Source organism: Elephantulus edwardii, unplaced genomic scaffold, assembly GCF_000299155.1.
Source record: "Elephantulus edwardii isolate Elephantulus edwardi_28Jun2011 unplaced genomic scaffold, EleEdw1.0 scaffold00059, whole genome shotgun sequence".
Classification (NCBI taxonomy): domain Eukaryota; kingdom Metazoa; phylum Chordata; class Mammalia; order Macroscelidea; family Macroscelididae; genus Elephantulus; species Elephantulus edwardii.
In genome coordinates, this window is record NW_006399809.1 from 14,175,829 (window position 1) to 14,200,501 (window position 24,673).

Below are 24,673 nucleotides of genomic sequence, written 5' to 3' on the forward strand. Positions count from 1 at the left end.
CGCCGACCCTCCACCTTGCCAAGTATGATGTCCCTTTCCTAGAAAGAGCCTCTCCTCTAGCAACATGCCCAAAGTATGTGAGAAAAAACGTCACCATCATTGACTCTAAGGAGCACTCTGGTTACACTTCCTCCAAGATATAGATATTTATTCTTTCGGCAGTCCGTATGATATTCCTCTCCAACAACACAGCTCAAAGGCATCAATTCTTCTTCTGTGTTCCCTATTAACTGTCCAGCTCTCAGATCCATAGCACCTTATAGAAAAGACCATGGCCAGGATCAAATGCACCTTAGTCTTTGAACCACCCCTACCACCCGGCTGGCTCTCTCTCTATAGCCTGCTCGCTCATTCTCTCTCGTCTCTCTCTCTCTCTCTCTCTCTCTCACACACACACACACTCACACACACTTCCTTCTCAACACTCATTTAACTCCAACCAAAGGCCAAGTGAAAAGAAAGGTGAGAGACAGAAATAAAAAAAGGTCCAAAGAGAAGGCTGCCAAGACATGGCGTGAATCACCTTTGCACCGCTCACAACAGGCTCCCTTCTGCTTGATGGCCAGGGCGCAGTCTCGAGACAACACTGGGCACTTTTCTCTCTTACAGGTCACTTCCTTGTTCTAGGCAAAAAGAAAACAAAAAGGCATTTGACATAAACTCCAAACAAATTCCAATATAAGATGGAGGTGTTCTTAGCCTCTCTCTCCCTACCTTCTCTTCATCTTGGCAAGAAAACTCCATGCTTTGGCAAGGAGGATTTTGCTCTCTCTGGCAAAAAGGTCTGGAAATACAGGACTTTTTGAGATAACCGAGAAGGGGGCTGGGCACTTCTTGTCTTTAAAAGCCAACTTAACCCAGATAACCGAATGCCAAGGGAGTAGTTTGCTCCCTCTCTGTTCTAAGGTTTCCTTTTTGTACACACTATAGAAACGATAATATTTGTCCAAATCATATTTCTGCCCATTGGGCTACCTGGGCCAGGACTGCATTGTGAGAACAAAAATATTTGCAGTCGGCTATCCAACAATCCTTAATAGTAAAGTGCATTAAAATGCAGCAATCTAAAGTTCCAACTCAAATACTGACAAAGCTGAGTATTGAATCGGCTCAGTAAGAGAAAAAATAATATTCCACCCGCCAAGCACAGACAGCCGTCAGTGTTTTACAGCCACGGGACAGCTGCGTTACATTAGCACTTATGCTAATGAAGCGTGGCGAGTATTTGCATCTTGGGTTTTATCCTGAAAGGTTAGCTGTTAAAATGTCTTAGGGAAGATGCAAACACTATGTATGTTCCTGTTTGTACACAGATTGTACGCACATGAACCAAAATATATGCCACAATGCTTCAGCAGGGGATAAGCCTTAATGAGTGCCTGCTCCACACGGGATGCTGTGGCTTTCATTCATATTAAAAGCCTCTGGGCCACATGCGAGTGGTATCTCTGCTTTACAAATGGGAAATTGCCGCTCTGAGAAGATCTGCAATTTTTCCACAGTGGCTCAGATTTGCTGTGATAGATGTAGAACTCAAGTGGAAGATATACATGCCCACTCACATTTGACTGGGGCTTCAGATGGTCTGGGAGCTCAGTGGCAAAGAATTGTGTGGCCAATACAAACGTGTGTGGTTCAGATCCACTAATTGTTCCACAGAATAAAGATGGGCAATCTCCTCCTGTGTGAGTAATTCCCTCTGAAAACCTGCTGGAGCCTCTGCTATGGGTTGGTTTTGATGCAACAGTACGTGACGACGACAACAATTACCTGGTGGCCTGATTCAGAGGCAGGGAAGGGAGGAAGGAATCTCCTAGGACAGCCTGAGATGAATCTCGTTATTCCCTTCCTGAAATATACACATTGCTGTCAAGCAGGAACCAACTCACAGCTGATCCTCTAGTCAGTTTCTAAGAGCGTCAGTCACATGGCAGGAGATGGCCCGGTCTTTCACCTGTGGATCTGCTGGTGGACTTGAACTGCCAGACAAGACCTGACCTTTGAGTTAGCATCACAACTCCCCATGGACTACACCACCAGAGCTCTCCCTCTGGAGCACGCACAGGAGAACCCCTACCTTGGGCTTCACACTGACCTTGGGGAACACTCTGGGGAGTTCCAAGGGTTCTGTAATGTCACAAGACTAAGTCAGTTCTCACTTTATCTGGGCCAGAATCAAGGGGGAGGTGTGTGGGAGGATGGGGTTTTGGGAACCCTCCAAAAGCATAATGCAGAGTTCAGTCCCCAGGCAGTTCTGGGGCAAAACATACCACGGCTGGTGTTGCATTCAAATTTGTCAGGAGCGTGAGAACCCTTAAATATGTCACCAAGGACTAATTTTAAAATTCATCCAAACTGTCTTCCTCCATCTAAAAGCTCAGAACCCCTGTGAGTCACCTCACACCACTGCTTCCTAGTCAACAGTCACAAGACCACAAGAGAGTTGTGAGTCCCTTCCCAACAGCTCGGCTCATAGAGTAATCTTATTTCACTGCCCTAATGGCTCTGGTGCCCTAATGGGTAAGGAGTTGCACTGCCCACCCAAAGGCAGGTGATTCAAATCCACATGTTGTTCCTCACCAAAAAGATGGGCTATCTCCTCTTACATGATTTACAGTCACTGAAAACTCACTGAAGGGCCAGCTATGGGTCAGTTCAGACTTGATTACAATGAATTAACTAATTGCTTTTGGAGAGGACAGCAGTAAGCAGAGGCGTCCCCTTCAGTGTTGGAGATCTGGGTTTGATTCCCAGCCAATGCACCCTAACCAGAGCCACCACGCACCTCTCTTCAGTGGAGGCCCCAGTTTTGCTATGATGCCGCACAGATTTCAGTGGAGCATCCACACTAAAGTAGAGCGGGAAGAAGGCTTTGGTGATCTACTTCTCAAAATCAGCCAATTTAAACTCAATCACAGCCCCTCACAGGGACGGGGGATGGTGCAGGACCTAGAAGCATTTGTCGCCTTGAGCATGAGGTTGACTGGTTAACAGCAATCAACAATGGCACCAAAGCTTCTTGGAGGTCAACCGGGGTGTGGGAATAACTAGTCAAATCATCCCGAGTGAGAGAAGTAGAACATGGCAATCTACGTAAGATGGGAATTTGTAACGAACACTGTTTCAGACCAGGGAAATCATTATAGGACCTGCCTGGCCGCTCAGAGGGAGGACTCGTGCCCTCAGTCACCTGCAGCCCACCCACAGGGCTCTAGCTGCTGCTGTTCTGCTTTTCTGTTATAGACTTCAGGGTGCAATGGGAGTATGTGATGCAACTAAAGTCATCCAAACTAAATGTTCCCCCCTCCCACCTTTCTTTTTCTTTTGGTGTCTGTTGTTGTTCACCGCCACCAATCCAGCGCCAATGCATCATGACCCCGAGCACGCTAGATCCCAGCACACTGCCCAGTCTTATACCATTCTCATTGCTGCTCATATGTTCAAAGTCATTGCTGTGGACACATGTACTGTGAGTGCCTTACAACCCGGGGGCCTCCTCTTCCAAGCTCTATTGGACACTATCCTCTTGTGATTCATGGGGTTTCACTGTCTAATATTCAGCAGTAGATTGCCAGCCTCTTCTTCTTAGTCCCCCTTAGTGTAGAAACTCTGCTACGACATGTCTACCACGTATGACCCTGGTGGCATTTGAAGTGTCAAAGAAGCAACTGCAAGGGACACAGAAACAGGCAAGCCACCACTGTACAACAGACAGACAAGTGGTGGATCCTGCGGCTGATAAATGTCCTTGCAGGAGTGACCTCATTCAGTCCTTATTTAGTCCTTAAAACCTTAGGAGACAGTTGTTCTTTCTCTGTTACAAATAATTTCTCCCCGACAGTCCTTCTCAAACAGAGGTCAGTATCCAGCCCGTGATGCTCTGACCTGCCGGGCCAGCCATGGGTGGTTTCTTCAGTCTCTGCAGGTATGTCCAGAGGTAAGAACCAGTGCTATATCTCATCCTCCGGGAGGTCGAGGCCAGTGCAACACCTGTCCTACATCCCTGAATCTGAGCAGGTCTAGAATCTGAGTGCTCGGGTTCCAAGTCCTCTAAGCTCGCCCCTCACTCTCTTCCAGTGCAGAGGCATAGGGCTCACTGGAAAGCAATGGCTCTTGGATGTATATTCATAATTGTCCTACATTACAAACATAATGCATCATTACAATCGCAACTGAAATTAAAGAGGTATAATTTTCAAAATCAAAAGCATCCTCTTCCCACTGCCAAAGCAACCAAGACGAACCATCTTGAGATGAGTTATGTCGCTTCCCTGGGTGGGCTCAGTCTGTGCTCAACCACTTAACCTAAACATTGATGGTTCAAACTCACCCAGCAGTGCCATGAGAAAAGCAATCCACTTTGGTAAAGATCACCAGTATCACAACCAAAACCAAACGTACCGCCCTCAAACTGATTCTGATTTACAGACAGATATCCTTCATGATGTTTCCAAGGCTGTCCATGTGGGCAGAGTCTGCCCCTCTTCCTCCAGAGGTGTAGCTGGTGCATTTGAACCTTCATCCTTAGGCCTGACATTTTACATGCTGTGCCTCCAGAGAATTATGTTTCTTTCCATAATACACAGGATCTCCATGAGTCAGAACTGGCGAGTTTGAAAAGTTTTATTTCTTCTGGTTTTGGTGGTTTGGGTTATATAAGTTACTTGGCACCATTAACTGTGGTTTAATTTTGCTCTAGTGTAGGGCATTATGTATCTGGCTGCTAACCGAAAGGTCGACAGTTCCAATCCATTAATCATTCCAGAGAAGAAAGATGGGCAGTCTCTTCCCACAGAGATTAACACCTCAGCAGCTCAATGGAGGGTCACTAAGAGTCAGAACTGAATGGCAGCGATGTGGGGTTGGGGGGCTTGGTAGTTCGGGTAAACGCTGTCTCCTACAAGCCATGTTTTGATATTTATTTCCCCTACCCCAGAGCACCTGTGAGGTGGCCTCACCTTCCAAGCTGAGCATCCACTGCCAGCTCTGTGTGTGGAGCAAACCTGTAAAGCCCTGGGGAGGCCACTCCCCAGAGCAGAACTCGGAGCTGGGGAGTGTGCAGTTCCACCGGCAGCTGGGATGATTATAAGTCAGACTTGGGGATCTGACAAATACAAAAACATCCACTGTCTTAAAAACATGAACTCTGCTAGATTAGAAATCTGGGAGCCAGTCAAAATCCATAACAGGATCCCAAGATTCATAATAAATAGCTTGTAATTACGGTCCAGCATAAAAGTTATTCCAACCAGATGGTCTGCAGATTCACATCTGGATTTGTGTGTGTGTGTGTGTGTGTGTGCACGCGTGCACATGCACACGTGCATGTACACACACAGAGGGAAAGAGAATAACCTCAACCTTAGCTCAAGGTTTAATAGGTTACCTTCCCAACTCACTTGTGATGACACTTGAGGTATTTTACATTTATTGGCACAGCACTGCCATATCAGATCATTCTGCTGGTGTCTGTCTGCTATGGACATGGAGGACATGCTTAGAAGCCCAGGTTTTCAAAGAAAGAAAGAGAAACTTAAAAAAATGGCTGGCAGGGAGGCAGTTCTCGCATCTCTTTGAGTCCAGCAGCTACAGAGTCAATTTAAACACAGGTTACTGAGGACCTCTGACTTCGCTCTCCCACCACAACATAGCCAGCAGGCAGGTACAATCCTCTTTAAGCCAGTGGCGCTGGTGAGAAGTGGCCAGGGGTCACCTCACCCCTCACATACCCATTATTACCAGCTATAACTCAAGGTCACAGCGCAGTCAGATCACTTTTCACTCGGGAAATATTTTCTTATACTTACACTTATTGAACACTTTGTCGAGAACAGGTTCAGTGTTAACCTAAAGACCGTGCCTCTGTGGCATTTCATATCCACCAGCGACCCCAAAGGAGAAGGATGGGCAATCCCCTCCCTTGAGAGTTATAGTCTCAGAAACCCACTGGAGCTGTGAGTTGGATTCATCTTAATGGTAATGAATTGAGTAAGAAATGTACAAGTATTACTTCACCCAAAATTCCGCATCATCTTCACCTGACTCATGAGGTTCTATGTCTGAGAAACTAGGTCAGGAATCGAAATTTCCTCAAGCACCTCAGAGATAGTGTGAGAGAGATTGAGTGCCAACTGCAGTAAAGAAACTATCTCAGCAAAGTGAAGTGCATGATTTTTTTTCATTTTCCAGTGCACATAAACTAGTGCTTAATAAACTATGCTGTAGTTTATTAAGTATACAGTCTCTCTCTCGCTCTCTGTCACAATCACACATAGCCATCCAGATGAAACTGACTCATAGCTGAGCCTGCAGTAGGTTTCCTAAGCTGTAAACACGATGAAATAAGAATGTACATTTTTCTCCCACAGCTATAACTCAAATGAGTCGCCTGTAAGACCTGTGCATCAGCCATGCCACCCTGTATGGACGATGCCACCAGAACTCCCTAAGCATACAAGAGCCTATGACAACGTTCAGAATATCGTGAAAATTACCAAAACGTGACACAGCTGAGCGGCTGTTGTGGGAAAAATGGTGTCAAAAGACTTGTCACAAAACTTCCATTTGTATTACAATGAAAAACCAAACAAACCCCTAACCTGTAGTGTGTGAAACACAGAAAAAATGAGGAATGCTTGTATTTGTATGACTCCAAAGCCTCCATGTAAATGCTAGCTGGCCAGGTCTTGTGCATACAAGAATAAAACAGTGTTGCTGCCCAGAGGTGCCATGGGTAGCGGGGGAACTTGCTGGTGGCCCCAATCACATGGAATGAGCTTTCTAACTAACTGATGCTGAATCACCAACTACATCAAACTAGGAAGTTCTACAAACACAACAATTTTCTGGAAACAAAGGAAGCTGCACTATGTTGATCTCAACATGGGCCTAAAAGATTGGCATCACAAAGCAAATTTTCCACCAGATTCCAGCTTCTATTTGAGCCTTCCCCTACTAAGCAACAGAAATGGAGGCAAAAATGAAATCAGGAAAAAAAATGTAAGAACCCTCTAGGGAGTCAATCTAGCTGTCAAACGAGACATGAGAGTGATAAGCTCAGCGTTTCCCTGTACCTCTTGACTTTCTAGCTTCACCGATACCTGTTGCCAAAAGGAGGTCTCTGATACTGATCAAACACAGCAAAACCCAAATCTTACCCTCAAGAGGCTCATTAAATGAAGTGCCATGATGTGAAAATAAAAAAAGTAAAAAAGAAAAAAGAACTTTCACGGCTGGCAACAAAGCTCTTTGAGGATGGGTGCCAAACCACAGCTCCAAGCCACAGCCAAGCTCAAACAGGATTCTGGACATCCAGGTTGCTGTGTCTACTTTCCACCACTAGGTGGAAGCACAGAGTTCCCGAGTCCTAACTCCAGCCATGGGGCGAATCCCTGCCAACCCTAGTGGTGTCTTGTGTTAAGAGTAGAAATTGACTTGACAGTAGTGAATTTGGTATTTTTTTTATTTGGAATGAGGCGGGATATGGTCCTGTTGGGAAGGCAGCGAATCATCACTATGAAATCACCATTGTGAAGTTCTATTGTTTCTTTTCCTCAGCCAGGTAAAAAAGACCCCCATCTCCAAAAAAAACCCACATTGCTTTTGTTCTTTTTCAATCCAACATCCTAAAGATTTTTTTTTTCAAAAGAATTACTTAGGATGAATCCTACTATTTAATACAGAAAGTTTCTTGGCCTTTCACTTCTAATTAAATAATAATAGCAAAATAAAACAGAAGAAAATATATATAATAGCTCATATGATGAGAGTTGTTGTGTCCCACTGAGTTTTGTCCCAGCTGACTCACAGCTGACCCTCCAGCCAGTTTTCAGAGACAGTAGCTGTGTACATTTGGGTTCACAGCATAACTCCTTACAGCTAAGCCACTAGAACTCCTTATATGGGGGAAAATGTCAGATGGCAGATATTGTATTTCTTAAGATTATGAAACAACTTCAAAGATTTCCTGAAACATGAAGGTCATGAGAACCCCTGGTCCCCTGCCTCCATTTGTCTGGCCATTCTGGGACAGTTATCAGGCCACAGGAACCTCTTCACTTAAAAGATGGCATTATTTCCCTGCACTCTCCTTAGAGAGGGACATCATGCTTGGGAGGGTGGAGGGACAGCGAAGGAGAGGAAGGCCCTCTATGAGGTGGATTGATTCAGTGACTAGGATAATTGGGATGGGAGTGTCAGAGACGGTGCGATTGGCACAGGACAGAGCGGAGTTTAGGGCTGTTGTACATAGGGTCGCTATGAGTCGCAGGTGACTCGACGGCACATAACAACAACAACAACAAGCTAGCCTTTTATGAGATCAAAGTTTGCCTTGGAAGCAAACGGCTGTCATTCGGCAAACTAGCAAATTTAAAGCACCAGAGTCTTTCTCAGGAAACTCATGAAGCTGGCATATTTTTCTGTTCGAGTGAACGTCATCCAGTGACACACCACGTCCAGGCAACATTAGAGGAGATAGAGAGGCAGACACCCTTCAGGCACCTCATCCCTCTAATCTTCTTTGTGCTATGTATTAGACTGCTAACTACAAGTTTGGCCATTTGAATCCACCAGGCCCTCCCAGGGAGAAAGATGGGCACTCTCTGCCTTCCAAGATTTACAGCCTCTGAAACCTTAAGGGTGGAGGGTGGAGTTGGAATGGACTTGATAGCAGTGGGTATGTTTCAGTTTTGTTTGTCTCATTTGGGGAGGCAACTTGTAGATTTTGTTGTCTTCAAGAATTCCTTGCCAAAATGTAAACATCCTAAGATACAGCCATGCTAAACCCCAAATACTCTCCTGCCTGTCTTACCAGCTTCAGTTAGGGTGTAGGGGCAAGGAACAGGGCTCAGTGCACATGTGACAACATGGAGAGGTGGAGGCTCTAGTGCAGCAAGGTCAAAACCTGCCACACGTATCATGGTACTCAGAACTGACTTGCAAGGAAGAAACCACCCTGCAAATCCCTATATTCCAGAACCTGGCCATCTATCAAGCATGCTAGACATCAGGTGAGGTCGCAAGGTGATGAAAATCATTAAGGTGCTTCCTTATTCCAAAAGGTTGGAAATTCAGTTCCATAGACAGCCAACTTGGAAGAAAAGCTGGTGATCTACTTCCAAAAGACCATCCATCTGGGCAGAGAGAGAATCCTGTGTGCTACTCACAAATGGGTCCTCACGAGCCAAAATTGATTCTGCAGCAACAGGGAGACATCAGAGAGGAGTGGACCATAGGAAGTAACCCAGGCCACTCAGTGAGGAGTACCAGGGCAATCTCACCTTGATGGAAAGCCATACGGGTCAACTAACAGGAATAGGACATTCAGACCCATAATCACATTCTGAGTATTAAAGAACTTATTTGCAGTATCTCTTATTTAGAGTCAACAGGACCTCCAGGAGGACACTTGCATTTAAGGCCAACCCCTTGTCTTCATTTTGGAGACTGGGTGAAGCAACTGGACTTTGTAAAATGGGCTCTCTTGTTTTGGTTGAGGGTCATTGTGGAATGATTGGGGTTTTTATGTAAGCCTCTTGTTTAGAGTCAACAAGCCCTCCTGGAGGGCCCTTGTATTTAAAAGTTGGACCTGAGTGATGATATTTTAATCCTTTATTACTATATTTTGAAGGAGCATTCTTCCAATCAAACAACACTCTTCTGTCAATTTGCTGTGCTGAGGTATCTGGGTTCAAGGTCTCAAATGCCATAATGGCTGACCATGGTGGACAGTGTTTGGTGGAGCTCCCAGTTTTAAGACAGGTTTGGAAGCAGGAGTGGCATCCACTTCCTAACTCACATGCCAATGGAAACTCTATGAACTTAGAGAAACGAGTCTCTATGAGTCATGCGTGACTCGACGACAATAACAACAACATTTTTACAGTACACATGTTTCACATGGAAATCCTCAAAATTGTTTAAATAGGCATTTGATTGTAAGAATATAGATGTCTTGTTTCAGATTTCCTAGGTTTTAATTCCCAGCAGGGCCTGAGGGAGCCAGGAGAGCGAGCCCAGAAACCAACCCATGTATTCTCACTAGGATTCCCAGACAGCCCGTGCTCAAAGTCAAAGACAACTTTTTCATAAAGTGCCCCATTGTTCCCCAATCCCAAGCCTGCAAGAGCCAACGGAGCATTTATGGTACTTTTGAACACAGGGCACAATTTCTCCCAGCAATATTATACAGCTTCTCATAAACAGAATAATAATAATACTCCATGTTTACATTGCACTTTTCTTCTACAGAGCTCTGCAGATATTATTTCATTAATCCTGCCAGATCTGAAGCACAATGCAGTTTAGTGTCTCAAGTCCCCCCCCCCAAACAAAGAGGCAACCTGGGGACAGAACACAATAACAATACCCGGGCTTAGATTAACAGGCCAGCCAGGAGAGCCCCTTGGTAAGGCACAGTCCTGACATTTAGTGGTGTATCATGGAAGAATTAAATTAGCTCCTACACAACTAACTCTTGGGACTGGGAAGTAGTTGAGCGAGTCTGAGAATTTTCTGGAGAGGCCACCTGGGTCAAACCAGCTGCCTGCTCTATTATAAATTAACACAGCCTATAATCAAAGCCATTGTTATGCAGATGACACAACCTTGCTTGCTAAAAGTTAAGAGGACTTGAAGTGATTCCTGCAGAAGATCAGACACTATAGCCTTCAATATGAACTGCATCTCAACATTAAAAATATTCTCACCAATGGATGGATAGAAGACATCATGATAGACAGAGAAAATACAGAAACTGCCAATGGATTACACCTTACTTGGCTTCACAATCAAAACTTGGTACCTGCAGTCAGGAGATCAGGATTGTCTGCAGTGTGGGCACTCTCCAAATTACTGAGGAGCAATGATGTTACTTCAAGAACAAGGTGCTCCTGATTCAGGCTTTGGTCTTTGAATCTTAGAGCTAGACAATGAATAAGGATGACAGAAGAACTGATGCTGAGTGAAATATCCCAGTCACAAAAGGACAAATACTGCATAGTGCCACTCTTGTAAAACGGGACTGACAAAAGGGTTTGAGGGAGGAGACTGAGAAAGATGGGATAAATTATGTACACTGCACAAATAGGTGAGAGAGAGAACTGTATAAAGGGTATATATGATTAGGTATTATTGTCATAACATGAGTCCAGAACAAAGGATGCATAGTGGAGTGGACTTGGGGGGAGAGATTGTATAACAATGAAAAAATTTTTTCTTTTACTTTTCAAAGAGAAAAACGTACTGGAGAGGAGAGGTGGGCAGGGGGAAAAGTGCAACAGTGAATGAATGGAAATCCAAAATCTCTGTAGATTTTCATTAAAATTAATAATAATAATTTTTTAAACACTTATGGTTTTAGAATGCCGTGATACAAGGGTAAACACGTATCAGGGTGGAATGCAAAAGCCAAAAAGGTCTCAGGATGGTGTAAATGGTCACCTGCTTGACTACAATGGAAAGGCTGAGAGTATACACTTAGCTTGAAGCACCTAGAAAGAAAGGTCTGGCAATTGGCTTCCTTGAAGAGCCTAAGGAGTTCATTTCTACTCTGCACACATGGAGTTACCATAAGTTAGAGTCAATAGAAAATGTCTTGATTTTCTGTTTTAAAGACTCAAAGAAGGACAGCTCCTCTGCTACTAAGAGGTACCGAGAATTGGAAACATAAAATAAAAATGGTTCCTTCTCTGGCACATGCAGTTATGAGGACCCTTCGGAAAACAAGTCTGAGCTCATTTAGTTCACTTACCAAAGGGAAAATGCAAGCCTGTGCTCGCCCTAGCCTGTCTCCTTGGGACAAACGCAGTGCTTAGTCTCTGGGAAAATAATCACCAGGGCAAATGGAGATTCTCGGTGGCTGCCAATGGCAGTGTGCAACGTGATTGATGATTTATTATTTTAATTAAGCTGCTCCCTGCTTGTTCTTTGTTACTGATAGCACGACTGATTCCCCCATAACTCTTGTACGAAAAGAGCCAGGAGAAAATAATCAAAGGCAGTTTGGTCTACCTCAAAGCCCAAACACATAAGCATGAGGCTCTGGGCTACATCTCTCAGCCAAACAGAACGAGAAGAGAAAGGGAGATGGAAAATCTAACAGAATCATTTCAAAGTTGAAGAAAGCAGAGTTGATAAGGAAAATGGCCAAACCCTCTAGCCAAGAGAAATGGCTTATCGGGACCTCTTCTCTACTGCGGCTGAGAGAATTCTGTGCAAGAAGTGAAGGTATCAATCACAGCATTCACAAGATGGCCATCAACTTGGAATAGAGATGCACTCATCCAGATCTTTCTACATCTACAACCTGCAACTGTCTCTGCAAAGCCTTCAGGGTCTTATCCATAGGAAATCATGCTGCCAACCCCAAACCCACACCTCTCCAGTGGTTCAAATCCATCAGTTCATCTTTGGCAGAAAGATGGGCAATCTCCTCCCATACTGTTTACAGTCTCAGAGTCTCAATGCAGCCTCAGCTGAGTCAGTTCCAGTTCAATAGCAATGAGTAGGACTTTTTTTTTAAGGCCAAGGCCGCAAACAGAGTTGATTGCATTAACCAAGCAATGAAGTGGCATTGAGGTTTTGGGGGCAGATTGTTGCCATTAAGAATATTCAGCCAGTTTCTGTCAAGTCAATTCAAGCTCATGGTATAACCCGTGTGTGCCCAAGCAGAACTGTACTCCATAGAATTTTTCAAGGACTGACTTTGGGAAGTAGATTTTTCAGGTCTTTCTTTCAGGGGGTTTCTGAATGGATTTGAACCTCCAACCTTCTTGTTAGCAGCCAAGTATGTTAAGTATTTGCACCATCCAAGAGCTCCAATGGCACCTGACATACACACAATATAAATAAGTTATAGGTGTGCTGAGCACTTTTCTTCTATATTCTGTCATTTAAGTTTCACAGCAAGCTGAAGAAAGGTACTGTGGTTTACACCCAGTCTATAGATAAGAAAACTGAGGCACAGATGAGTTCACAAAGGTGGCCAGGGCAGAGACTCAAGCCCAGGGAGCCTCACTGCCAAAGCCCATTATTTAATCACTCTGCTACAAAGATGGCGGAAAGGAGCCATCCCTTTTTCTGCTGCTGAGAATTTAAATGTTTGCTTTGCTAGAACTCTCCGTTCTCAAACTCCTCTAAACTGTGGTGAAAGGTACAGTTTCATTTTTAACTTGGGAGTAAAAATAGCACCTTTTAGGAAAGACAAATTAAATCACTGACTTAAAAAACGCAAAACAAGTTTCAGTGTGAGTGCCTAGTCATTTGCAAACCAACCAGACCCTGGAGACACCCCAGCCAAATCCCTACTCCTCCCCTGGTTTGAGCAGGAGGGTGTATTCTCCCCAAGGGCTCCAAGCATCCCACAGCTATAATTTTAGAGACTTAATGTTAAAATGTCTCATAAGAGCATCATGCAAGCCATTGCCCTCCATCTGGGAGTGTTATTCTTTTTCGTCTTGTCTAGGCTCCCTGAGTCTGAACCCCGGAGCCCTGGACCCTGGCAAGCAGGGCCTCCTCTGGCCCTGCTAACAGTGTAAACTCCGAACAAAGCAGCTCTTGAAGCACAGCCATTTAAAAGACTTTATGAAGCCCACTGGGGCCCCTCGATTATTTTGCAACAAGTCATATCCCATGAAGAAATTCACTTCTCTGCAACACAAAACAGAGGGAGATTAAAGAAAAAGGCAGGGGTGTGGAGAAAAGAAGTAAGACCCCCTGCTGTTCTGTCTGGCCAGAATCGTGTCTTTTAGTACCCATATCCTCTACAAAGACGATGTTCTGGTGATATATTGCCCTCATACATCACCAAATGACAGTGTTCTCTTGATACTGTACCTTGAAAATATGACACGTGTCAGCAGACGCAATGGGGGATTAACAAGGAGGCCCCTTTTATATTTCAGTAACCTAACATGTCAATTTTTTTAACAAGTTTTCATTTGTTTGAGGGCTTGTTTAGGTCCCTATTCTCCTTGAAGGTTTAGGTCTGGGATTTTTTTTTTCCTTTTTCGTTTTTGGCCTTTTCAAGGAATTCTTGGAACAAAGAAACATGAGCCATTAGACTGTCCCACAGTTCAAGCACTGCTCTGAGCAAAAACAGGGCTGTGTCAAACAGCTCCTCATTCTGCCTAATCATCTTCTGAGATAGAACCAAAACATTAGCAATGGCAGAACACAAAAGAAATACCCACCAAATAAAAAGAGGATCCCAAAGAAAGTAGCACTGCCTGGTTTTTATTACTCATGATCTAAGCAAAAAGGTCTGCTGGTAACATTATATTATTATAACTGAAAGTAGATAGACTATGACCCAGTCCAGTGGACACATCATAGAGGCCGCCTGGCCATCATCCTTGGGGGACCAGGAACAAACTGAAGGACCAGAAGATGGGACTATTCCCTTTTGCCAAGACTGAACCAAGGTACGTGAACTGAGAGAAACACTGGGTTCTCTGAGTAATGCAAACAGCTGATGTGTTTGCTTCTAACCAAAAGGTTGGAGGTTCAAGTCTACCTACAGGCCCCTGGGAAAGGCCTGGTAACCAATAAGGTCCTTATATCAGCCATGAAAGCCCCGCCAAGCACAGACTTTCGCCAACACACAGGAAGTTGGCCTGAGTGGGAGTGCCTTTGACAGCAGTATCTTTCTAATTGCTACTGTTTCCATATTTTGCCTAAGTTTTTAATTCTACCGTTCTTCTATCCGCCTGAGAGCATCTCAAACAGCAAGAACAGAGTACATGTTGGAGATGATTCCTGTTTTATAAGACAAGTCCTGATTCCTGTTCTGTAAAACAAGGTAAGAAAGAACAAAGCCCTGCAAATAACAGACAGTGGTCCACACCTCTCCAAAATCGGCTGACTATTTTGCACTGTGTGACCTTCTTTAGGATGTATAGAAAAGGAATCAGCGTCGTTCTGTGGAAAAAAAAAAAAAACACTAACAACAAAACCCTCCCAAAGTGATGAGATGAACTGCTATGTGTATTTATACTTTCCTGGTAAGTTCTTTTGAACTAACAGAAAGCTGAGGGGTCCATTCTGGGGTCCATGCCCACCACTGCATGGAGGGAAGAGGCAAAGCATTAGTGTGGCTTTCCAAACCTCGGTGCACAACTTGGAATCTGCCAGAGAGGATGGCCATAAAAACTCAAGAGCAAAAAACCAAAAGTATCTTCCAGTGAGTTTTTAGAGGTTATAAACCACACAGCAGGACACTGCCCATCATTCCCCCATGGAATTCTAATTCGTGGCTTCAAATCCCATGCCTTCTGGCTAGCAATGCAACTCTCTAGCAACTAGGGTACCTGACTTCTACAGGAAAGTTCCAATCATGAACATACCATGGACTACCAAGAGAACAATCAGGTCTGTCCTGGAGAGGGTGAAATCAGGTGATACTTTGGAGGCAAGAATTTCAAAGCTCTGTCTCACACACTTTGGACATGTTGCCAAGATGGACCAGTCCCTTGGAGAGAGGCGTCATGCCTGGAAGGGTGGAGGATCAGCACAGGAGAGGAAGACCCAGGATGAGATGGATTGATTCAGTGACTGGGATAATGAGGATAAGTGTGTTGGAGACAGTGAGATTAGCTGAGGATAGAACACAGTTCAGAGCTGTTGTGAATAAGGTCAAAGTCACTGTTAAGTCCCTGTCAATTTGATGGCCCATAACAACAACAACAAAATATAGTAACAATGAAAAGGGAAAAAAGGACCACAGCTGCTGACATGTGGACTCTGGTGGTACCCCATAAATGTCAGAGTGGAAGCATACCCTCTAGAGTTCTAGGTAGCTGATATTATGAAACTAGATCACCAAGGTGCCTCTGGATGGACTCGAACCATCATCCTTGCCTTTTCACTCAACCCATCACCTTTCACTGCTATTTGTACCACTCAAAACAAAACCAGGTGCAGTTTCATCAGTTCTAACCGATAGCAACCCCACATGTCAGGGAAACCCATGCACTGCATCTGTAGCTGATTTTTCAGAAGGAGGTCACCAGAACTTTCCTCCACAGCACCTCTGGCTAAGTTCAAACCGCCAAGCCCTGAGCCATTTGAGACTCCCAGGAATCTTGTAAGGAAGGAATTACCTGGAAGTAGTCTTTTTCTTCAGTCCCTTCTCTGACTGCCACAAGAAGCCTGGCTTCCTTCCATAAAAAGAAGCCGAAAACTGCATGGACCTTTTTAATTATGTGCATAAAGGATTCTCTGCCAAGGAGAAATGAACACATCCAAAACACAGAAACCGGATGTCTTAGCTCCCGTTCACGTCCTGTCTGGGCCACTGGTGGAAGCAAAACCACTTGCCCACATGAGCAGCCCGGAGGCCTGCCTTCCTGCACCCCACTCTGCAGTAAACACTGCAGGGCCTCAGACAGCCTTCATTCCTATGGGCCAGCAACAAGCCACCAAGCTGATGAAATGGAAGATTCTTCACAGGTTACCCCGTGAAAGCCCGCACGCTGCTGGGAGTTCCAAAAATACCTGCTCTTGACAAGTAAGTGGAGCTGACATCACAGGGAATGTTAGGGCAGAGGAGCGGCTCACACCCCATCTGTCATTCTGACAAAGAAACTTGCTGGTCACTAGTGAGACACTTTTAAAGACATCTGCACAGTTGACCCCGACCACCAGCAATCACAGAGCCTTTCAAAGATGCCCTTGGGATGCAAGCCTGGCTGACTTGTGAGCTGGTCCCTGCTGTCCTGCCTGGATATAACAGATAACAGGTCTGTGTGAGGGAGAAGGGGCCAGAAAAAGCTCAGCCCTGGGCCCAGTGCATATCCTGATGGAACAGGCACCTTTCAACCTGAGTAATGTCAGCTAGGGGGTGCAGGAGTGCCCTGCCTACTGGGAGTTCACAGAACTGAAAAATTCCCCTCAGACAGTGTCCTTCTATGAGGTAATTCTGTGCTTCAGAGCCGGGCTGACTCATTCACCAAGGCCATTAGGAGCAAGTTCTCTTCACCAAGGTTTTCCCAAGGGCCACAGGCAGATGTCGGGAAAAGCTGGAGAAGCCACAGATTTATTTCATAGGTTTAGAATGTAATTTTCATCCACCAACTCTATTTCAAACTCATTAAACAATCAGCAAAGACCAGTGATACATTTACTCCAGGTCTCAGATTAACGTGCCACAGAGAAATAAATCTAAGTCACTCATTACCCATAAAACATTAATATATCAATCTGTTGCTAAAAAAGATTCACAAATTGTTTCTCACTTTAAAAAAAAAAACAACACAAACCCATAATCATTACTTTAAAAATTAGTTTAAAAGGCATTTTGCCATAAAACAGACCCTTAGAAGCTCTGACATCTAAAGTAAGACAAAAGTCAACAGAAGAGAAATGGCCTAAGAAAAGGTGACATTTGGGCTGAAAACATTTGTGTGTTAAACCTTCGCACTACAGAATTCAGATGTATCTAACTGAAAACTCCATGAATCTGTTGAACAAATACTTTGAGCTGCTGCTGTAAACCAGGCACAGTGCCAGGTTCTGCTAGGAACAGAAAATAAAGAATCAGATATATCCTCTGCCCTGGAAGAGTTTACAAACCCAAGAGGGAGAGCCAGGCCTGAGCACAAGCACAGCCTAGGCACCTCACACACCGCAGTATTGGTTGTTCGAGGCTGGGGAGCAGTGTCCACATCAATTCAAGTCCACTGCCCCAACTCTCTAAAATCATCCAAATCATCTCTATTCTTAAGACACCAGGTGAGTTGAAAATGGACCAAATGGACCTAAAAAAATATTTTGTTTTAACATTATCATGGAAACAGACGTTGACTTACGTACGTCAGCATCAGGGGTTTGACAACCCACAAAAGGAATCTCTTATTGATGAGGAAAGTCCAACTTATTGGGTATAGTGTCATTTAATGTAGTGTATAGCGAATAATGTGTTCTACATATGAAACTGGAAAACCAGCAATGTGAATTTTATGCCATTATTTATTTCTCGTTTTGCTAACCTGGGATTTCACCCTTAATATATTTGATGTGCTTTATGTAAAATACAAAATACCAGCCAACATACTGCACCTTCATATTCATTCCAAAACCAGTTATTATCATGTACAGCACTAGGATTCATTTTGAAAATCATTTTTCAAAGAAATAATTTTATAACTTACTGTTTAGCATATTTTTTGTTATTATTATTTCACTGTTTATTTGAAACAATTTTTTCCTCTTCTAGCCAGAGAATACCTATCATTCTGCCATCTTCAAACGAGATTTGTAAGGGATGTAAGCTTTGGGGAAAAGCAGATCAACCTGATAGCATTAGCTGGATTTAGAGTAGAAAGGGAAGTTTAATTTCTGTTATTTGGTAGGAGATTTTGTTACATTTTCAAATAAAGAAATTAAGCACGAACCAAATGTGCTTTTTTATTCAATACACAGTGAGCAGTCCATGCTGTCTTGAGCACTAGGGGTACAGTGCAAATGAGGGAGTCGACATTCTCATACAGCTGATGAACTTAAAAGGGAAGACCTCTGGGGAGTATACAGATGAACAATAAAATGAACACTAATATGGACTACAGGAAGCTCTAGGGACCTAGTAGTAAGAGGGTGCACTGTCGATCCTGAGGCATGTGGTTTGAGTCCACCAGCTAGCTGCTCTGAGGGAGAAAGGTGGGCAATGTCCTCCCTCACGATTTAAAATCTCTGGAGGGTCAGCTATGAGTTGATTCTAACTCAACAGCTCACCCACCACAACAATGTGAGCTATGAGGAAAATGGAGCAGGACAATAGAATGTCAAAGGGAATAAAGGGAAAGTAGTAAGGGAAAAAATCCCCTAAGAAGGAAACATCTGCTCAGAGATTTAAGTAAAGTAATGAGAATCCATAAATATATTGAATAAACATGGTAAAGGGATAAAGAAAAAAAGCAAAACTCATTGCCTTTGAATCAGGGCTGACTTAAGGGGACTCACCATCAAGTTCTAAGGTTGTAAATCTTAAAGGCGAAAAAGTTCACCTTTTTTCTCCTGCAGAGAAGCTGATGGATTCTAATTGTTCATTTTTTGGTTAGTAACCCAATATTTTGCTGATTCAAAGTAAATTTTTGTTGTCAGGTGTTGTCGAGTATGGCTCATAGCACTGCTATGAACAGCAGGCCTGAACCCTGTCCTATCCTGTGCCATCCTCATCCTCACTGACATATATGAGCCCACGGTTGCAGTCACTGTGTCAATCCATCTGCCTGAGGGTCCAGCAAAGGCAAAAGTACTGACCAAGAGGGCATGTGACGGGGATCGCACAAAGCAGCAGACCATGGCTGGAAGAGAAGGAGAAGATGGCAATATTTTCAGATTTTTAGACTTAATTCAGAATTGAGAAGCCAACATATGGCTTTACAGAAATCAGTAAACTAATTTTATATATACTTTCAAGTGATCATTTGGGTGGGTGATATGTTGTGCCAAAGGAAAAAATAGTAGTGGAGGTAGTTAGAGATTATTAAATATACAGTCATGTTTCTGTTGTCATTATTTGCTAATAGATAGGATATGGATATGAGTCAAAGAGAAGTGAAGGACTCTTTTGCTTGATGGCCAGAGAAAATAAAGGAACACATAGCGACAGAAGGGCTGAAATTGTGGAGGAGATTTTAATTTTGAGGATGCCTACTCTGGACAAGGAAGAAGGATGCAGAGGAAGAATCTATGTCTGTGAGTTGTGGTGTTGGAGAACAGTGATGAGTATTTCACAGATGGCCAACAGGACAAACAAATACATCTTGGATACAAGGTAAAGCCAGGGTACTCCTTGGAGGCAAGGAGAGCGAAATTACACAGATTTTGGGCATGCTGCTAGAAGGAGCCAGTACTTGGAAAAGGACATCATACTTGGAAGGCAGAAGGCCGGTGAAGGAGGGGGAAACACTCAACGAGAAGTACTGACTTCAGTATTTGGCTCTAGTATGTCAGGATGATGAGGATGGCACAGCATCGGGCAAGGTTCAGATCCATTGTTCATAGGGTCATAATGAGTCATAGCTGCCTCAGTGACACTTTAATAACAACAACAAAAAGAGGCATCTACGTGGAGATGAAGAAATACAGATATCTGGGTACATGTATTTGGATTTGAGGGTTCAGAGGGCTGGGGGCATACATTTAGAAACTGCCAGCACAGATATGCTTTGAAAGTCATGGATCTACATAAAATCACCTAGGGAATGAGTATAAATGGAAGAAATGGCTTAATAGAATCCTAAGGTCTTCTAAATGTTAACATGTAAAAAAGTAAATATGTCCATCAAAAAGGTTCTAAGAAAGATCAGCCAAATAAATACAACTCTTCTAAATCCATCATGCAAACACTGAAAGAGCTACATAGGTATAAGGCCTTTTACACACACACACACACACACACACACACACACACACACACACACACACCCCACATGTGCATTCACACAATTGTAGAATCACTAGGTGAGACATTAGTTCATTGCTCACCAGAGGTCACCTTCTCTCAGCACCTGCCACCTTATCAGGTACCGAAAGACCAAGAAAACTCAGGAAAGAACTTTGGTGCAGTCCACTATTTAGGGTTCTCATGGGATTCATGGGATTCATTCTTGGCTCCTGCAGCCCAGTCCTTACCTCTAGTGCTAACTGTCACTGTGCCTGAGGCCTCAGTCTCTACAGAGAAAGACCCAAGCTTGGAAAAAATCCAACTGGGAAAGAGAGCTGCCAAATCCAGGGTCAAGTGTGAGAATGAATGTCCCCAAGCAGAAAAGGTTTGGGCCTGCTCGAGTGATCAAGGGCAAGAGAAACGTTAAAATGTGGAGTGAACACATCAATTCCCTCTGAACAAGGAAAACAGGAGGGGAAATCCCTTCACTTTTTTCCTTCCTGCTTTCCACAATCACTTGGAATTGTGAGGTACCATTAAGCAGACTCTGACTCAAAGTAACCCTTTCCCAGGAACAACAGAAGCACTGTCCAGTACTGTGGCATTTTCACCATAGCACAGCTGATTGTCCCCTTGAGACAATTCTTATAACCTTCTGCCCACATCCAGGTGGCCATCATCCAGCATTATCTCAGATAACAGCCTATTGGAACAATGTCAGCCTAGAGACTAAGGTGCACCTAATCCAGGCCATGGTCTTTGCAATTTCTTGTTGTGCATTAGAGAGCTGAACAATGACTAAGGATGAGAGAAGAAGAATTGATGTCTCTGAGTCGTGGTGCTGGAGAAGAGTCTTGAACATACCATGGCCACCAAGAAAATAAATAGGTCTTGAAGAAGGTAAAACCAAGTTTCTCCTTGGAGGGTAGGATTTTGAAGCTTTGTCTCACATATTTTGGGCATGTGGCCAGGCAGGACTAGCCCTTGGAGAAGGGCATCATGCTTGGAAGGGTGGAGGGACAATGCTAAAGAGGAAGACCCAGATGAGATGGACTGATACAGTGACTGGGGCAATGAAGGTAGGTGTGTCAGAGTGGGTGAGACTGGCCCAGAACAGGGCAGGCTTTGGAGCTGTGGTAGATAAGGTCGCTGAGTCACAGGTGACTTGATGGCACATAACAACAACAAATGTATTGTTATAGGTAGGATTTTTACTGACTAACTTTTGAAAGTAGCACATTAGACCTCTCTTCTTAGAATGTCTTAGTCTAGATGCTCCTTAGAAACCTGTCCAAGAGTGGATGGCTCTGTTAGCATTTAAAGCACCAGGTGCAAGGCTTCTAGCATCACGACAACATCACAAACTACAGTGGGTTAAACAGAATCGCAGTCTGACTCTGCCTGTGTTCGAGTTCTGATCCTAACAAGATGGGTTCAATCCATGAGAAGATGTCACTATTCACAGTCAGACACTGAATGAGAAGCAGAAGAGCTAAGATCTGCAACAGGCTTGGAACTGACTCTGGAAGTAAGTGAGAGGCAAAAAACTGGCGGAGGGACTTAAACTAAAAAATATGTTGCAACTTTGGGATAAGTACTCCTCTCTGTCCTTTCAACATATTTCCTTCCCACATAGTTGAAAGCTGTTGACGTTTCCCTTGGGCATTCTCTTTATCAGGCTAAATTATATCAGCATATCATCATTAGTGAAAAAATATTTACAAAACTCCTCCTGGGTGTTTGACACTGCTATAAGCTAGCCTTTTAGCAGTTTCCAAAAAAATCCTTCTCTTGACCTTTAATTAGTATCACATGAGGCATTTCTGGTTCAGCAGTAGAATTCTTTTCTATCAGGCCAAGGGACCCAGGTTTGATTCCAGGACAATGCACTTCATGTCCAGACATCACCCATTTGGCAGTAAAAGTGAGATAGAATGCTGCTTTGATGGTGAACAGATTTTAGCAGATTAATGTAGATTAAGAAGAAAAGCCTGGAAATCTTGTAATAATTTTTTCATAATCAGTCAATGAAGACACTATGGATGAAGAACCTTGTCGAATGTGCACTGAGCCTGGGGATAGTGCAGGAGTGGGAAGCATTAATGGCTCTGTAAGATTAGGGCAAACTTAAAGGCTAACATCAGCTACCGTTATCACCAACAGCTCTTTTCTGGCTTCCCAGAAGGTCTTTCACCTCTTGCCTATGTCAGAAAGCTCAAATTCAAAACTGCATCCACACAAACGCCTGGTCACCATGGAGTGTGCAGAAAAAACAACCACACTTCTGTGGCTCCTGCCAGCAGATTTCAGTATCAGAGTGAAACCAAAAAGTAAAAACTGAGACAGAGAACAAGACACCAAATACAGGGAGCAGTGACATCATGGAAATCTGGGCTAATGACAGAGAAAGAAAATAACATGGTGAAAATAATAAAGATGGAAATGATAAAGGTAAAACTCTGGAACAATGGAACACAAGGCTAATTTAAAATTTTCTTCAAAGGAGGATTCTCATTAAAAGAATGGAACATTGTCTAGCAAGGTGACCAGGAGTTGAGCGAAAGCAAGACGAACCAGAATGTGGTCAATTAAACAGAAGGGGGTGGGGAAAGAACTAAACTTCCTCAGAATGCTTCCGTTCTGGACAAAAACAGAAGGAGATGCATCCCAACTCTAAGTTGCCACTAGAAGAAAATGGCTTCTTGGAAAAGTTTGGGGATGCAAGATGTTACGAGGAGCTCTAAATCCTATTTCACCTGGTCCTCAAGTCTTAACTGCTTGCCTCTGGTCCTTCCAGATGTTACTGGATCCCAGCAGGTCAGTCACAAAACCTACCTACATCATTTTGTCAAATTGCTACATCTATTTGGCTCAGGCTGAAGAAGCTACAAACATATGTCACATCAGCTCCATTCTGCAGCTGCTGCCCATCACAGCAAGACCACAGGAAACAGTGTCCCTGTGGGAACTGTTCACATGAAAAGGTTGGCAGCAGGCCAGAGGGTCAGCCTGTCCCACCCAAAGGCGCCAGTCAGGACTCTACCTAACTGACCACAGCACTGCTACAAACACTGTTCCAGCGTCCTTATTTCCTGGGGTTTTTTCACTCATCCCTCCTGGCACTTCCTCAACCCTTGTGGTCAGAAAGCATCCCCCGTCTCCCAGGATGGGACAGGATTCCCACTGCTGCCCTGACTCTTGCGAACTTGCACTCTGACCTTCATCCTGTCATTTTACTTTTCTGAGCCACTGTTTTCCCAATTATAAAATGGGTTTCACAAGAAATCTGTCCTACAGTGCAGGGAGGCTTTGAGAAGAACAATGTACAGACAATCTCCAATTAGTGAGCAGAGTGTTTATTTATAAAATGTCTAGTAACGTTTAAAGATTGCTATTCTAGATTGATAGTATGAAGACTCATTCTCCCAGACCTGAAAAAGATTAAAGCCCCTTTGGGAAGACAGACATGTAGATGTTGTTGTTGTTATGTGCCATCAAGTCGCTTGCGACTCATAGCGACCCTGTGTACAACAGCCCTAAACTCTGCTCTGTCCTGTGCCAATTGCACTGTCTTCCACACTCCCATCCCAATTATCCCAGTCACTGAGTCAATCCACTTCATAGAGGGCCTTCCCCTCCTGCAGCTGTCCTCCCACCCTCCCCAGCATGATGTCCTTCTCCAAAGACCAGTCTCTTCTTACAACATGTCCAAAGTATATTAGACGGAGCCTCAGAATCCTTGCCTCCTCCAAGGAGTCGCCCGGTTTAACCCTTTCCAGGATGAATCTGTTTGTTTTCCTGGCAGTCCATGGTACTCTCAGTACTCTTCTTCAGCACCACAGCTCAAAGGCATCATCAATTCTCCTTCTATCCTCCTTGGTCATTGTCCAGCTCTCTGATGCATAACAAGTGATTGCAAAGACCATGGCCTGTATCAGACACACCTTAATCTCCAGAGACACCATTTCTCTTCGGCACTTTGGAGAGGTCCCTAACAGCAGACTTTCCCATGGCAATGCGCCTTTTAATTCAGGAGTAATCCAGATAAGCTTTAAAGTAAAGGGAATGAAGGAGCAAAGAATTCATTCCTGTTATCAGCTTCATAGAAAAAAAAAAGCACTTCAATAGTTAATGTCAAAATCATTGTTCAAAAGTCCCACAAAATAAATGTTATAAAATGATAAACAGTTTGATCAAGCAACCCATTAGAAGAACTGCACTCTATAGTTTTCAATGGCTGTCATCTTTCAGAAGGAGATCACCAGGCCTTTCTTCCATGGCACTTCT

At 43.8% G+C, this 24,673-nt stretch overlaps 1 protein-coding gene across 2 annotated transcripts in view; it reads right to left on the minus strand.

The window, feature by feature from the left end:
• BMPER (BMP binding endothelial regulator) overlaps positions 1 to 24,673 on the minus strand; it is a 372,831-nt gene that overhangs the window by 331,077 nt on the left and 17,081 nt on the right. For both annotated transcript variants that reach the window (XM_006887599.1, XM_006887600.1), the window contains exon 3: positions 524 to 623. In XM_006887599.1, coding sequence (XP_006887661.1) covers positions 524 to 623 — 100 coding nt within the window. The remainder of the gene's footprint in view (positions 1 to 523; positions 624 to 24,673) is intronic.